The following is a 15,284-nucleotide window of genomic DNA, read 5'->3' as shown; positions in this document are numbered from 1 at the left end:
TTTCTGTTTCAGGTTTAAGCATGATTCTCTGCAAACTGAGCATGGCCCTTAGCCTTCCCTCAAGGTGCCACTCACATTTTTTTTCACTGGCCAGTATTATTGGTGAAACACAATTGTCCTACTCACACTTCAGCAGATGTCTTCAAACCCTTCTGTTCCATTGCTCAGGTTCCCAGAGCTGAATAAACAAACAAAAATTAACATTCTGCCCTCCTTATGAACTTCCCAAGATCTTGTTAAAATTTTACCCTCCTAGAATTTGAGAAACAAGTTCCTACAGATAAGCCGGGGATTTCCATGTGCACAATTATAGATTTTGGGTGGTGAAAGTGCAGCTAACGGCCAATAGCCAACCCTCTGACCTTTGCATAGTCCTTTAGCATGTCAATGTCTATGCAGAAAATAAATGGATGCATAGCTAAAAAAAGATCAAGACCAAATCAAAGTTGTGATTAGACAGTGAGTCCTAAAGAAATCCTGGCTGTAACACAAAGAGATGTTTTAGTGTTAATTCAATACAGCTTCATACATAGATATTGTCTATATTCATAGTCACAAGCATACATATATATTATGGTTTTAGTGGTATTCTGGCTTTAAAAAATGCAGGCAACACAAGCTTTGATAAAAGCACTGTGCCAAGAGGGCAGCTCAGAAATCACAGCATTGTAGAGTATCCTGAGCTGGGAGGGACCCACAAGGATCACTGAAGTCCAGTCGAGTAAGTGCTGTGGAGGGAGGTATTGTCTGCTATTGGGGGGTTTCTGTGTGGGTTGCTGATTTCCTCAGTCAGAAGCATTGTTGCTGTTAGTGCTTGCTTTCTAAACTCATTGGTGTTTTCAGTAAATTGTTCTTATCTCAACCTGTGATCCTTACGTATTAAGTTGTGAAAAACGCCAGTCACTTGGTTTTTAAAAATTTAAAAGCTTAATAATAATAAAAAGGTTATAAAAATAGTAATACAATTAGAGTAATGAAATTTAGAGTTAGGACAATTACAAGACAATAAAAAGCAAAGAATTACGGCAGTCTGGATGCTCTTGGACACTAAGTCACGAAAAGCATCCCTTGTGAACAAAGGAATAACCTTAAAAGCAATAGCCTGTTGCTTATTCATCTATCTCATACATCATGTATAAATTCCTTGCAAATTAAGAACTTTTCTGTTTTTTGTCAGCTTCTTCTCTTTAATCTTGGTGGTTCCAAAAAGACAGAGAGAAGGTGGAAGAATGTTTGTCTTTCCTGATAAGGAGGCTGTAACTTTTTATGGGCCCCTTTTGCTGACATCTCTGTGTGAAGAGTTTCTTGATTATCTCATCTTCTCACTTGAACTTGTAACAAATCTTATATCGCAGAATTTCTGTTTTAACATTATGTTGTAACCTAAAAACCGTATTTAACACAGTACTTAAGAGAATTAATACAGCATAACTTTCTAACACTACACATATAATACTCATTGTAACATTTGCGAAAAGCCAATCATAAAATACGCATTTTCCAACAAAGTGAAACGCTCGCCTAGAGCCTGCTCAGCTTTGTGACGTTTATCATCGGTGGCCATGAAAAAACCGGCGCTTTTCCTGGAAAAAGAAGCGCCGGGGACACGGAAAGAGAGAGGGAGCGAAAGCTCGAGCCCAGCGCCGCCCGCCCTGAGGGGCGGCGCGAGCCCGGCGCGGCCGCCCCGCGCATGCGCAGCTCCCGCCCCGCGCCTGCGCAGCTCCCGCCGTGCCCCGCGCGCTCCCGCCCCGCGCGCTCCCGCCCCGCGCCCGCGCAGCTCCCGCCGTGCCCCGCGCGCTCCCGCCCCGCGCCCGCGCAGCTCCCGCCGTGCCCCGCGCGCTCCCGCCCCGCGCCCGCGCAGCTCCCGCCGTGCCCCGCGCGCTCCCGCCGCCGCAGCCCCGCACCGAGCGGAGATGGCGCTGCACGTCCCCAAGGCCCCGGGCTTCGCCCAGATGCTCAAGGAGGGGGCGAAGGTGAGGCCGGCGTTGGGTGGGTGCGCGGGTATAAGTGGGAGGGGGGTGCGGGAGGAGTCTCAGGGTAGCGGTGCGGCGAAAGGCCCGGAAGGCCGGCGGGGCCTGGCGGCAGCACGTGTCCCGCGGGGCGGGGGCCCGGGGGTCCGCGCAGTGCCCGGCCCGGGGCCGCTCTGTGGCCCCCGCGGGGACCGCCCGGAACACGCGGCCTTCCAGAAACCTCTGCGGGGCCGGGATCCCGCTCCCCGCCCTGCCCTTGGGCCGGGCCCTGCCGCTTCATCCCGCCGCCTCCGGGGATGCGACAGGGCCCGCGTTGTTCCGAGTGAAACGCGAGATTTAATAGGGAGTTTAGAATGATTTAGGCAATGTGAACATATCACATATAGTGAACATATAGTGTATGTTAGGTCGATTCTGTTGCAGATTGGTATAAATGAGAATTTATTCAGCCAGATTAAAAATAAAAATAATTTTATTAGCGTTTAAATTCTGTCTAGGCAGCCACAAGGAAAGATCAGAGCCGAGCCCGGGGTCGGCACTGGGTGTGCAACAAGGAGTCAGCCTCAGCAGAGGTTTTCCCCTATGCCCACACACCTCCATCCTGGCACAGGCGGGTTTTATAGGGAAAATTCCGCTTGGGGCCAAGATTTTAGCAATCAGTCTTTTCTTCTATTCAGAGTCTATAGGTTAATGAGATTTTCTTTTTTGGTGATGAGGAGGAATAATTCAGTGTCTGGAGTAGGTGAATTCCCGATGAGATTTTACGGGAAGGCTGCATTCACCTGGATCTGTCTGAGGTTTTCCATGATATCCATCTTGGGCCGTTTATGCGATGATCAGCACCTGATGATCAACAAACACCTGCAGTCCCATGGAGTCTGGACATGGCCCATCTCCTGGTCGAGCCACATCCTTTTACTTGTAAATCAGTTTCCAATATACACCCAGTCTCGCCTGCAAAGGTGGGGGGGAACTAATACAAACGGGCATAATCTAACAAGTATCTAATATTACATATTTCATACAAGGAATGGTGTGAATTATATTTACTACACATAACATTATTAAACTTATGCAAAAAGAAGGGGGGCCTCTGATGGAAATTGAGCTTGCTAAAGATGGGAAGCAAAAGGGCGGCTGTGCATCTGAGTTGGAAAGTTCCATAGTGAGGAAGACTATGGAAGCTTCATCTCACCGGACCCCAGCCTCATTTTTGAGACCATTGACTTAATAAAAGAACGAACTACGCAGTCACAGCTAATTTCCATATAATGCAGAGAATAGGTGGGGTTAGTTTCTGGATATGTATAGGTGATATAGAATATGCATGGATTTTGTGTATAAATAAGGGGATTGGGGAAGCTGGGGTACACAGGATTTGGGAAGATTTTGCCCCCCTGCGTGCAGCGCTGAATAAATACCTATCTACTTTACAACCCTTGATTGTGGAGTTATTACTGTGCATCACAAGAGCTCTCACAGAGGCTGGGCAGCAACTGTCAGCCGGGCCCTGTAATTGAAGCAGTTCAGAAGTATCCGGGTTGTTCTGCTTGATTTTTCCTGATACCTTTGGCAGCGATGCAGAACAATGTTTTCTATAGATTTCCTTACCAATAAATCCAGTTTTCTTGTGTTTGATGTTAGCATAATGAAGATTTTGGTAGAAGTGAAGAATTGTATCTTAATAAAGGAAAAGCTTTCTTTGAAAAGTGGGCAGAAAGCAAGCAGGTGTGGGTTTTATTTATTTTTTATTATTTATAGAATCAGCAGAAGACTTTGGCTTGGAAGGGACCTTAAAGATCATTTAGTTCCAAGCCCCATCCAGCCTGGTCTTGGACACTTCCAGGGTTGTGTATCTGCATTTTTTCTGGGAAATCTGTGCCAGAGCCTCACCACCCTTACAGGGAAGAATTTCAGGGATTCCTAACACTTAACAGAAACCTACTCTCATTCAATGTGAAGCCATTGCCCCTTGTCTTGTCTCTCCAGGTTCTTGTCCAAAGTCCCTCTCTCCAAGAAAGAGGGAACATAGGAAACTTTTCCATTTGTTGCTGCTTAATAGAAAGAAGAGCAAAGGTAGCAGTTCTGAAAGCCCTTTGTGTTTCGTTTTAGAATCCTTCTTGGAGCCAAATAATGGCATACGTTCAGGGCAGGGGCAGAACAGGGAAGCAGCGTGGCCTCAGTGTTAGAAAATTCAAAGCCAGAACAGCAAGAGTTGTCTTCTGCAAAACAAGGAGGCAATCTAAGATGTTTGGCATGAATTTAGAGAGTAAATATTGTTACTTTTCTCCCTTCTCTTATGGACTGCATAGTGCTTTTTATCCTGCTTTTTCTTAAGGTCCTTTCTAGTGGTCCCATCTTGTCTTAAGGTTTCCAAACTGAAGCCAGGCTGATCGCCTTCTCAAGCACAGATATTTTACTTAATCATTCTGCTTCTGAATTTTCAGATTCAGTTAACTCAGTTCTGTGTTTTGAACAGAGAATGAGTTAAATTATTTTTGTAGCATACAAAGGTGCAAGTAAAGAAACATGTACAGAAACCCTTGCCCCTCTCCAACTGGGTCTTGGTTATTTTCTGCTTCTTTTTGGCATGTCACAAAACATTTTGGAAGACTGAGGGGATGCAAATTGTATTGCAAGTCAGGTCACTGTTCAGATTTTCTCTTTAGAAGCTTTTTGTGTCTACTGAGCTACCTAGTTGAGAGGGTGTACGTACTAATTCTCACTGTCTTGGGTAAGGTTTGGTGTCTATTTACACGGTATGTGAAATACCAAATGTATATTAATAAAAGACTTTGAGGGACTCAATGAATTGACACTGCTTTAATGAGAATTTACTAGTTCATTAATGAGAATTTACTAGTTCATCACTTTTTTTTGTTAGCCTAATTCTGATCAGTCATTTTTCTCTTTAGCATTATTCAGGACTAGAAGAAGCTGTCTACAGAAACATTCAGGCATGCAAAGAACTTGCTCAAACCACCCGTACAGCATATGGACCAAATGGTAAATAAATCTTAAAATTATTGCTGCATTTTTGAGATGATGCTATGTTTGGAGCTAAACATACCTTGACAAACAAGCAGCTGGGGGAAACACTGGACTTACTCTAAAACTGCAAATATGTGATTATTTCTTTGTGACTGTAGAAAACGGATTTTGTTTTGACAGCTCTTGAGTTATGCTCAGTGTCTGCTTTTGTCAGGTTTTTGTAGCAGTCAGTGTTCTCTTTGAAACACAGTATAAAATATATGAAAAAGTATAAAAATTAAAGGAAACATGATAACATGGTAGGCAGTCATAGTGAACATAAGCTTGTTTAGTCAGATATATGGAAACAAAATATTCTCATCTATCATTTAATTAAATTAGGTGCTGGTATTTCTGAACAGAAAACTGCTTACTCCAAAATTACTGATTTCTCCTTTATGTCTTACACTCAAGTATTATTTCACAACAATGTTTTGAAGTTCTTAAATTATAAACAGAGCTAACATTTTAATGTGCAAGATACACCTGAAAGTTAGGAAACAGTGTCTGTGTACAAAATTTGTTTGCATAATGAATTATTTTTATAGATTGTTTTGTTTCCTCATTTAGGAATGAACAAAATGGTTATCAATCATCTGGAAAAGCTTTTTGTTACAAATGATGCTGCTACTATCCTGAGAGAGCTAGAGGTAAGTTTTCTTGCTTCAGATGATGCCAGTTGTGCACCAGTGTTTCTGCTCACGGGCTGTTACAGTTCTGACTGTCAGTAAGGAAATGTCACTCTGACAGATGATTCACTTTGGAAGTCATGTACTTTTTTCACTGAATTTGAGGTCCACGGTGAAGAATATAATTATTTTGTGAAGCAGCATTAATAGTTCTAGGAGATGCTTAATAATTCCTTACTTTCCCCCAAAACCAGTAGGTTTAAAAGAGGACATGTCTAGAAATGCAGCAGCTTGGAAAAGTCTGCATGACATAGCTGCTTAGTTAATCTCCTGGTGTTGTTGCTTGCCATGTTCTCCTAACTGCTTAGAATCCATCAATTGAATTTTAAGACTCTGAGGCTATAGCAGCATCCTTCTGTAAACACTGTGTAAGCATGAAAAGGCTGTCCTCCTAATTCTTCCTGCAACTTCAAATTGATATTTATGACATAACAAGAATAATAGTTTACTGAATTTTATACTTAGTGATAGAGATTATGTAAGTACGAAATATTTACTTATTGAATACATTGTGTTGGTGTGCAGTATGAGCAGAGTAACTGGGGTAATCTCAGTTCTGTTTTTAAAAAAATATAATCTGCATACTGATTACCTAATCTGATATGTTTTGCATGTTACTGACTGGTATAAAATGGTAGGTATAAGTATTCAGGGATATGGTATTTTATTGCATTTATTTGAAAGAATAGTGAAGCAGTGCAATCTTTAAGCAGGACTCTCCCACACACCCCCTCCCTTAAAATGAAACTGTTATTTGGATAAGTATTTTGTATTTTACACATGAATTCGATTTGAAGGTCTAAACTCATCTAAACTCCAGACTTTTCCTGTTGCAGAAGTCAGCTGTGAAACCACTGCAGTGTGTGAAAGTAGCTCAGAACCAATGTCAGGGATGTCTAATGTATGTTGTAGGGGCAATGTTTGGTTCTCTGATATTTTTTAAATATATCTTTCTGCTTTTTCTTACTAGAGAAGTTAGCCAATTAAGAATATCTGTGCTGCTTTCTTTTCCAGTGTTGTGCATTTTTCATATCTCTAGGTACAATTTGAAATAAGAGAGCTTAGAAAGATGCATAGAAAATGCCTGAAGCTGCATTCTTAGGTGGTGTGTTAGTCACCAAGATGTTTAACTTCTTTTAAAGGTCCAGCATCCTGCTGCAAAAATGCTTGTGATGGCTTCACACATGCAAGAACAAGAAGTTGGAGATGGAACAAATTTTGTCCTCGTTTTTGCTGGCGTTCTTCTGGAGTTAGCAGAAGACCTTCTGAGGATGGGGTTATCTGTCTCAGAGGCAAGTTATAGTCTCATTACAGTTCACAGCTTGAATCCAGATTGCTACTGATCAGTGTTCTTGGGTCATAATACTGTGGAATCATCTGCTTTCTTCCCACCTGATTTTTTAGATAAAGATGTTTGAAGGGGAACCGTGTGTTGTGTTACTTGTAAACTTTTACAAGCTTCCCTTGTAAACTTTTGCATCTGTTAATGTTTTATGGCTATTTGACAAGCAGTTAAAAGCAGTATGAAGTCTCATAGTGGATATTTACTCTTTGCTACACAGGTGATTGAGGGATATGAAAAGGCTTGCAAGAAAGCCCTAGAAATTCTCCCAGATTTGGTGTGCTGTTCTGCAAAGAACCTTCGAGATGTTGAAGAAGTGGCATCTTTGTTGTACACGTCAGTCATGAGCAAACAATACGGCAATGAACGGTTCTTGGCAAAGCTCATTGCTCAGGCCTGTGGTGAGTGGGGCTGGAATAGGTATGGGCACATAGCTGGAACACTGAGTAGGTTTGGTTATGGTCCTTACATTTTCATGTAAGATGGGAAGTATGGTTAATTTAGCAGGTTGGATTGGATGGAACTCTTTTACCTCTGAAATTAGGGTAATCTTCATGTTGAACTCTGCATTGGCATTGTAGTTCAGAAAAGGTTTGCTTTTCCTACTAGGCATTTCTAGAAATAGCTTTCAAGTCCTTTTAGTGCAGAAATCCATCTTTCTCCCTCTTTATATATCATTAGGAAGACATACTGTGCCTCTAATAAGCTGTTTTCAGTCACAGCCACAGAACAATGGAAGTAAGACTGTAGTTCTGTTGAGTTGTTATCCCTTTACATTTCCAGGACAAAACCTTCATTTTTATTTCCAGTGATTTCTCTAAATACTCTGGGTTAGACTTAACTCTTGACTCTACCTGAATGAGTGCATATTTGAACTTAATTAACTGAGCAGCCTGAATAAGTCTTTCTTTCTGATTATTACTTTGTAAAAATAAAATTTCTGTTTCTCTTTATGCCAGTTATTAGCAGGTTATAATTGTCTTGAATTTAGGCATATATCTCAAACCACTGAAATTAAGTAGTTCAGAAAAATTCCAGGCATTGTTTATGCATTGTTCTACTTTATTAATTAGGTGAGACATATTCATTATTTTTCTTATTTTCTTTTTTCTCCTCCAGTTTCTATTCTTCCTGATTCTGGTCATTTCAATGTTGATAATATCAGAGTGTGCAAAATTGTGGTAAGTTTGAAGTAGCTGGCTTTACTGTAATTATTAAGGTAAATAGTGTAACAAGGGTTAATCTTCAAACTTTCAGAGAGTCTTCTCTAATTTTGTTGTGGCATGTGCACTGAGTTTTGGAAGTTAGTCTTTCTCTTGTTTAGTCTCCAGCATTCAGAAACAGGAATCATTCATATTGGAAGTAATCTAAAATGGGAACCTGTTAGTGTTTGTTGTTGCTGAATAAGCTTGAAGTCTTACACTTAGGGCGTTACATCCAAATGATTGTAAGGTCTCCTTTTCATGCACAATAGTGCAGCTTTCTGACAACAAATGGGCAGTAATGCAATGTTCCACAGTTCATAGAATCAAAGAACAGTTTGGTTTGGGCTGGAATGTGTCTTAAAGATCACCCAGCTCCAGTTCCAGCCCCGTACCATGGGCAGGGACACCTTCCACTAGACCAGGCTGCTCCAAGCTCTGTCCAACCTGGCCTTGAACACTTCCAGGGATGGGGCAGCTGCAGTTTCTCTGGGCAGCCAAGGCCTCACAACCCTCACAGGGAAGAATTTTTTCCTGATATTTAATCAAAACTTACTTTCTTTGAGTGAGAAACCATTCTCCCTTGTCCCATCACTACTTGCCCTTGTAAAAAGTCTCAGATTCCATTTATTTCCTTTCAGGGTGCTGGTATTTCTGCTTCCTCAGTACTGCATGGCATGGTTTTTAAAAAAGAAACTGAAGGAGATGTTACTTCTGTCAAAGATGCAAAAATAGCTGTGTATTCCTGCCCTTTTGATGGTATGATAACTGAAACTAAGGTATGTTAAAGCTCAAAATAAGTTACATCTCTATTTATGCATATGTGCTCTTATTTTTAGACTTAGCTATAAATATTCTTGACACTTGGTGATTGAGATATTTTGGTGAATATTGATTTTCTTAGTTTAAAAAAGTTAATAGAAAAGTTCTGAACCTTGATTGCTTCGCAGAGTTTTTGAGATGGGGGAAATGGTGTTGTTTTTTTTGGGCTACTTGAGCCAAACTATGGCTTGAATTTCTGAACCCCAAGGTTGTCTGGAATTGACTGGTGATTTCCATTTTTTTTTCCTCTCGTCTTTTACCCTGTTGCCTGGGGACTATGACAGTATTACAAAACAGGATGACTTAAGGTTTACAGATAGGTTGGGAGACAAAATGGTTTGTCAGAAACTTGTAGGTATATGGTTTAATGCTGAATTTTTAACAGTGTATGTTTTTCACTAGGGCACTGTCCTAATAAAGAATGCTGAAGAACTGATGAACTTCAGTAAAGGAGAAGAAAATCTAATGGATTTGCAAGTCAAAGCTATTGCTGATAGTGGTGCAAATGTAGTAGTAACAGGTGGCAAAGTGGCAGATATGGCTCTTCATTATGCCAACAAGTATAATCTTATGTTAGTAAGGTAAGTACTAGGAGAGCATGAAAACATTTGGACTACCAGATTGATGAAATGTACTTACCAAGTTAAGACAATACTTTTGCATGTGTTAACATTATTATGGAAACTTGTTTTTAAAGGTTGAACTCCAAGTGGGACCTGAGAAGACTGTGCAAAACAGTTGGTGCAACAGCCCTACCCAGACTGGTATGTACTTCCCAAATGAGGTGCAGGAGGATGAGAACTGATGAGCAGGTCCAGTTCTTAACTCATGTTTTTATTTCTAGACTCCCCCTACTCTTGAAGAAATGGGTCACTGCAATAGTGTGTATTTATCAGAGGTTGGGGATACACAGGTTGTGGTGTTTAAGCATGGTATGTATGTTCTGTAGAACTGCTGATACTGCTGTTCTCAAGTGTGTTTGTATGTGTTTTGGAGATTAATTAATTAATTCAGTAATTCATGTCTCTGAACAGAAAAGGAGGATGGAGCCATTTCTACTATCCTCATTCGTGGATCTACAGACAATCTGATGGATGACATCGAGAGAGCCGTGGATGATGGTGTCAATACTTTCAAAGTACTCACGAGGGTACGTAAATGAGAAGTGAATCAGTTTGAGGCAAGGCTCGAGCCTGCTCTCTACTCATTGCTACCCAAGGCTGTAGATACCAATCTTCTTGGGTGCCTTCTGGAGCTGGAGAGGTGACTGTGCACTACTGAGGTGTGGAGGGCTGTTGTGAACATAGGGTACATGAAAGGTGGTGTTTAACATAGGCTACACTCAGTTTTCCAGTAGGGAGTGGGTTCTTGAAGGTGGATTACCTTTGCCACTTTTTAAAGAAAGTCAGCTCTTTCTTGACTTATTCCCTAAATGTTTTGTAATGTTCTTTGGAAATGAGGCACAGAAGAAAAGCTAGATAGCTTTGTCACTTGGGATCAGGAGAAACTGGTTGCAGACTCAATTTCTAGTTAATTGGTGATAATTCATGCTCCATGTTATGCTGCTAGGATTTTACAGATGGAAAACTTGGTTTTACAGAGGTTTGTTTTTTTTTTTTTTTTGTGTGTGAGCAGTTATGTTGTCTTAAAAAATATTTCATTTTTCTTTTTTTTTTCCAAAAAGAAATGTTCCTGTATTTACTTGGAAAACAGCATGCAAAAATTATTAAAACTGTTAGAATCTTAATCTCCTTTACATACCAAGACATGGACATTGATTTTGAGTACAGAAATGTTGTGCATTTATGATTGTCTCCAGGAGTTGTCCTGTTTTAAGATTTATGATGATTACTTTGTGGGTTAAGAGATCAGAGTTAAGTAAATTCTGGTTTGCCAAAGGATGTATAAAATGCTTAATTTAAAATGCAATAAAACAAAACAAAAAGTCCCAACACTTTGTAATACCTCTTGACATATTAAACTTAGTATACAGTAGATTGGTTTCCTGTATGATATTTCCCAATAAAATAATGGGAAAAAAAGAGAAAATCTAGGAATGCTGTTACAGTTATCCAGGAATTAATTTTTTTTAAAAAACCAAAAAAATCAGAGACACAAAACCCACTGCATTATTATTTTGGTTTTTACAAAAGCAGCTGTTTTTCTTGAAACACATTGGAATGAATGAGTAACTTCTGGTTTCCCTTATAATATAAAGGAAATTTAATAATTATTTCCCTTATAATGCATGTTTGTTCTGAAGTGGATTCTTAATAAGCCTTTGTGGAATAAAGTTCTCTTGCATTCTTGATAGACTAGAAAAATCCTAAAAAAATAAGAAGTAATGGATGCTGTAAGCAAAATACTGTGTTTTGGTGTGGTCGTTCCACAGGATAAACGTCTCGTTCCTGGAGGAGGTGCAACAGAGATTGAATTAGCCAAACAGATCACATCTTATGGAGAGGTATGGCAAACAGGCTTCTTGGCTTTTCATCTTCACACACACGTCTTACAAAAAATTACAAACATTATTTCATACCAACATACATATTTGTGTAATAACAAGTGTGTGGGGAAATGCCTCCCTATCTTACAGTTACTGAAATGCTGACATGGTTTTCAACTTCATTTTAGACTTGTCCTGGGCTTGACCAGTATGCCATCAAGAAGTTTGCTGAGGCATTTGAAGCCATTCCTCGAGCACTGGCAGAAAACTCTGGAGTAAAAGCTAATGAGGTCATCTCCAAACTTTATGCCATGCATCAGGAAGGAAAGAAGAATGTTGGATTTGATATTGAGGTAAATAGTCTCTCATGTTACTGTTGCCCTGCAGTGCAAGGTTATACTTAATAGTACTTCTATCAGTATGAAGTATTTATAGATTATTTTAAATTGTTGGGAGCATTGTGTTGCACAGTCTATAGTAATAACTTTGAAAGTGAAATCCTTAAATGTTCTTTTTATCAGCAAGCAGTTCAGTTCAGTAGAGTATAATGGCCTTATATCAGAGGTGGAGTGGGATACTGAACAAATGTAACAGGAAATAGGTCTTCAGTAATTACTGACTTTATCTTCCTGCTAATGGATTAGGAATGAAGGTTTTCTAAAGGGAGAAGATGAGATTAGAAAAGTGATACCACCTTGCTAGGAGAAGGCCTGAGAATCATTTTGAATAATGTTTTTTTCCCATCTGACAGGCCGAAGCTGCTGCAGTGAAGGACATGTTGGAAGCTGGTGTGTTAGACACGTATCTTGGAAAATTGTGGGGTATCAAGCTAGCTACAAATGCAGCAGTAACTGTCCTAAGGGTTGATCAGGTAAGCTTATGTGTCATTTGGGTACTGAATTAAAACCTGGCAGAACCCTCTTGCAAATAGATGGAATCTCCTGGAAATGCAAGGTGTAAACATGTTACTTGAGATTGTGGTTTGCTCATTTCTGGAAGCCAGGAAGTAATTTGTTCAAGAGCTTGTAATCTGGAATATGGCTGCTTCTGTAGTAGTACTATTAATGTTTGTTGGCATATTTTTTTAAAGATTTTATTGATATTTTGAAGATAGTGGATATTTGTATCCAGAGGGTTACCCTAACTTCTGTAGGAACAAGCTTTATTAGAAGAAACCTTCTCTCATGTATTTTTACATGAAAATCCAATTTTTAGGAAAAATAGACGGTACAATCTTGATGATAAAAATCTTTCATTATTTTGTAAAACTTCAGCAAAAATGAATTTGCATGTGAAATTTTTGTAGATTATTATGGCAAAACCAGCAGGCGGTCCAAAAGCTCCTAAGCAACAAGGACATTGGGATAAGGATGACTGGAAAGATGAGCCTGAATACTAGTGTGCAGTAAGCTCTGTTTCTTTAGCAGAGAGGTATCTGTAAGAGCATGCATGAGTTCATTGACAAGCACATGGCAGATTGTATGCTCCTTGAGAACACATAACACTGCTGTCTTCTGCTGTGTGCTGATTGCTACATCCTGAGTTTGTGCAAATTAATTCTGCATCTGAATTCAAATTTTCCTGGAAGAGCAAGTTCAGATTTACTTTACTTGTCCATGTAGCCAGGGCAGAGAATGAGTTTTAATGTGGTAGGACTAATGGACTTAGTGTTTTTAAAGTCATACTTAGAGACAATAATTGAGAACAATAGATTTGATGATAATGCTTTCTGTAGTGTGCACTCTGTAAACTAGTCTGCTGTTGGCCTATTTAAGCACTCACTTTCTGTAGACTAACTGAAGTCTTACTCTGCATGCAAACATGAGGTAAAATACCTTTTTTTTACTGTATCAGGGCTCAGCCTCTACCATTCTCAAGAAAAAAGTTAGTATCTTAGATAGATATTCACAGGCTTGGGTTCTGAGTAGGGAAACTGCATGTATGTAGTGAATCCTAGCATTCAGATCATGTTGCTGTAGGAGAAGGGTACAAGCCTGACTTTAACATTAGCCTTTTCTACTTCTCTATTCTCTTCAAGATCATTATGGCAAAACCAGCTGGTGGCCCAAAACCTCCGTCAGGAAAGAAAGACTGGGATGAAGACCAAAATGATTGAACAGTTTAACTGTATTTCTTAAGTGACGTGAATTTGTGAGTTTTTAAATATTCCAGTTGGAGCCTGTCATAATGTTTTGCTCTTGCCTTTAAATTATGAACAGTGTCCAATGGAGTGCAGAACTTCAAACACCTCAATAAATGTACTCACTGTTAAAATGTTGACTTACTTCATTTGGAGCTAGCATGACGTGTTGTTCCCAATCAGTGAATGTGTAGGGGATGAATGACACTGTGGATGTGATGGGCTGACCCTTGGCTGGCTGCCTGATGCTCTCTCCCGATGAGAAAGAAGGCAGAACTTACTCTGGGGCTGAATTAAAGGGGGAAATCACATATCAATTCCTGTTGCAGGCACAAGAGACTCAATGTGCAGGGAGGCTGACCATAAGCCTGCTGCAGGGAGCTCATGACCCATGATTGCTGTGGCTCTTTGTGCTCTTATTTGTGCTCCTTGGCCAGTACTTGAGTGTAAACAGTCAAATGAATGTTGAAATAATTAACTGTTGGCAGCAGGTCTGCATTCAGTAGCCCCTGTGCTGAGACCCCACTTGGAGCACTGTGTACAGATGTACTGCCTCAAACGTAAGAAAGATAGAGAATGTTAAAATGAGTTCAGAGGAGGGTCACCAAGTTGATGAGGGGACTGAGCACCTCCCCTATGGACAGGGGCAGAGAAAGTTGGGGCTGTTAAGCAAAGAGAAGAAAAGACTGTGTGGAGACCTCACAGCACCTTCCAGTGTGTGAAGGGGGTTCAGGGAAGCTGGAGAGGGACTCTGCATCAGGGAATACAGTGACCAGACAAAGGGGAATGCCTTCAAACTGAAATAGGGGAAATTCAGGGTTGATACACAAGAAGAAATTCTCCCCTGTGAGGGCTGCGAGGTCTTAGCACAGGTTGCCCAGAGACACTGGCTGCCCTCTGAGTGGAAGTGTTCAAGGCCAGGCTGGATGGGGTTTGGAGCAACCTGGTCTAGTGGGAGATGTCCCTGCCCACGGCAGAGGTTTGGAACTGGATGATATTTAAGATCCTTCCCACACAAACCAATTTATGATTCTGTGCTTTGTTTTTTTTACTTGCATTTCTCACCTCATCCTTTTCCCCATGCTCTCAAAAGGGCATCCTGACAGCAGTGAACTGCATCACATTCTAATGACCTTAAAAATAAATGCTGAGTAGCACTAGCCAGCATGATGCAGAGTGCTGGAATCTTTCAGCTGAAGCCCTCTGTTAAGATTAATCTTAGGAAGTAAACAGCTTATGTGTCTCCAAGTAGCTTGAAAGGAGAACTGCACTTGAAATCTAAGCCACTTCAATAATTAATCCTTTTACTGCTCTTGCCAGCGCTACTCTATCTCACAACCAGAAGGGAGTGGAAGGCTAAATCAAGTCTGGAGCTATCTTATGCCTAAATAAGGCTGACATACAACAGCTCTACTAATGCAGGCTTTATAGTCAGTTGGTGAGGCTGAAAAATAAACTCAGCAAGTTTTCAGAAGGATTGGCATACTGCTATAGTCAGCTGCATGAGGGCCACTGCTGATGGCTCTAAGGGTTACAAGAACAAGATGCCCATTTTCTTAGTAAGGCTGTTGTGAAAAATGTATTGAATGTAAGCAGCTGCTGCTCTAGCACGGCAGACCCAAGATTTTATTCATGTGAAAGCC

The 15,284-nt window shown here is 40.5% G+C and overlaps 1 protein-coding gene across 2 annotated transcripts; it reads left to right on the top strand.

Moving 5' to 3' along the window:
• Positions 1-1,844: 1,844 nt before the first annotated feature.
• CCT8 (chaperonin containing TCP1 subunit 8) lies at positions 1,845-13,775 on the top strand. 2 transcript variants are annotated; one of them, XM_085580249.1, is made up of 16 exons: positions 1,845-1,973; positions 4,886-4,976; positions 5,571-5,650; positions 6,832-6,981; positions 7,252-7,432; positions 8,151-8,212; positions 8,875-9,012; positions 9,458-9,636; positions 9,753-9,819; positions 9,900-9,987; positions 10,090-10,205; positions 11,448-11,519; positions 11,690-11,854; positions 12,253-12,372; positions 12,808-12,906; positions 13,540-13,775. In XM_085580249.1, exons 1-15 carry the CDS (start codon positions 1,914-1,916, stop codon positions 12,898-12,900), a joined length of 1,662 nt encoding a protein of 553 aa, XP_085436375.1. In that variant the 5' UTR covers positions 1,845-1,913; the 3' UTR covers positions 12,901-12,906; positions 13,540-13,775. The 2 variants fall into 2 exon arrangements, with proteins under 2 accessions (XP_085436375.1, XP_021391046.2); XM_021535371.4 differs by lacking the exon at positions 12,808-12,906.
• Positions 13,776-15,284: the final 1,509 nt, after the last annotated feature.

The sequence above is a fragment of the Lonchura striata genome, chromosome 1 (assembly GCF_050655825.1).
Source record: "Lonchura striata isolate lonStrDom1 chromosome 1, ASM5065582v1, whole genome shotgun sequence".
NCBI lineage: Eukaryota > Metazoa > Chordata > Aves > Passeriformes > Estrildidae > Lonchura > Lonchura striata.
The sequence above is the reverse complement of the archived record's forward strand: the minus strand, read 5'-3'. Positions and strand labels throughout refer to the sequence as shown.

What these genes read in the sequence shown, in the direction of transcription:
- CCT8 (XM_085580249.1), top strand. Translation starts at nt 1,914, where the DNA reads ATGGCGCTGCACGTCCCCAAGGCCCCGGGCTTCGCCCAGATGCTCAAG. An exon ending in ATGTTGGATTTGATATTGAG is followed by an intron (nt 11,855 to 12,252) that starts GTAAATAGTCTC and finishes CCCATCTGACAG; the next exon opens with GCCGAAGCTGCTGCAGTGAA. An exon ending in CTGTCCTAAGGGTTGATCAG is followed by an intron (nt 12,373 to 12,807) that starts GTAAGCTTATGT and finishes AAATTTTTGTAG; the next exon opens with ATTATTATGGCAAAACCAGC.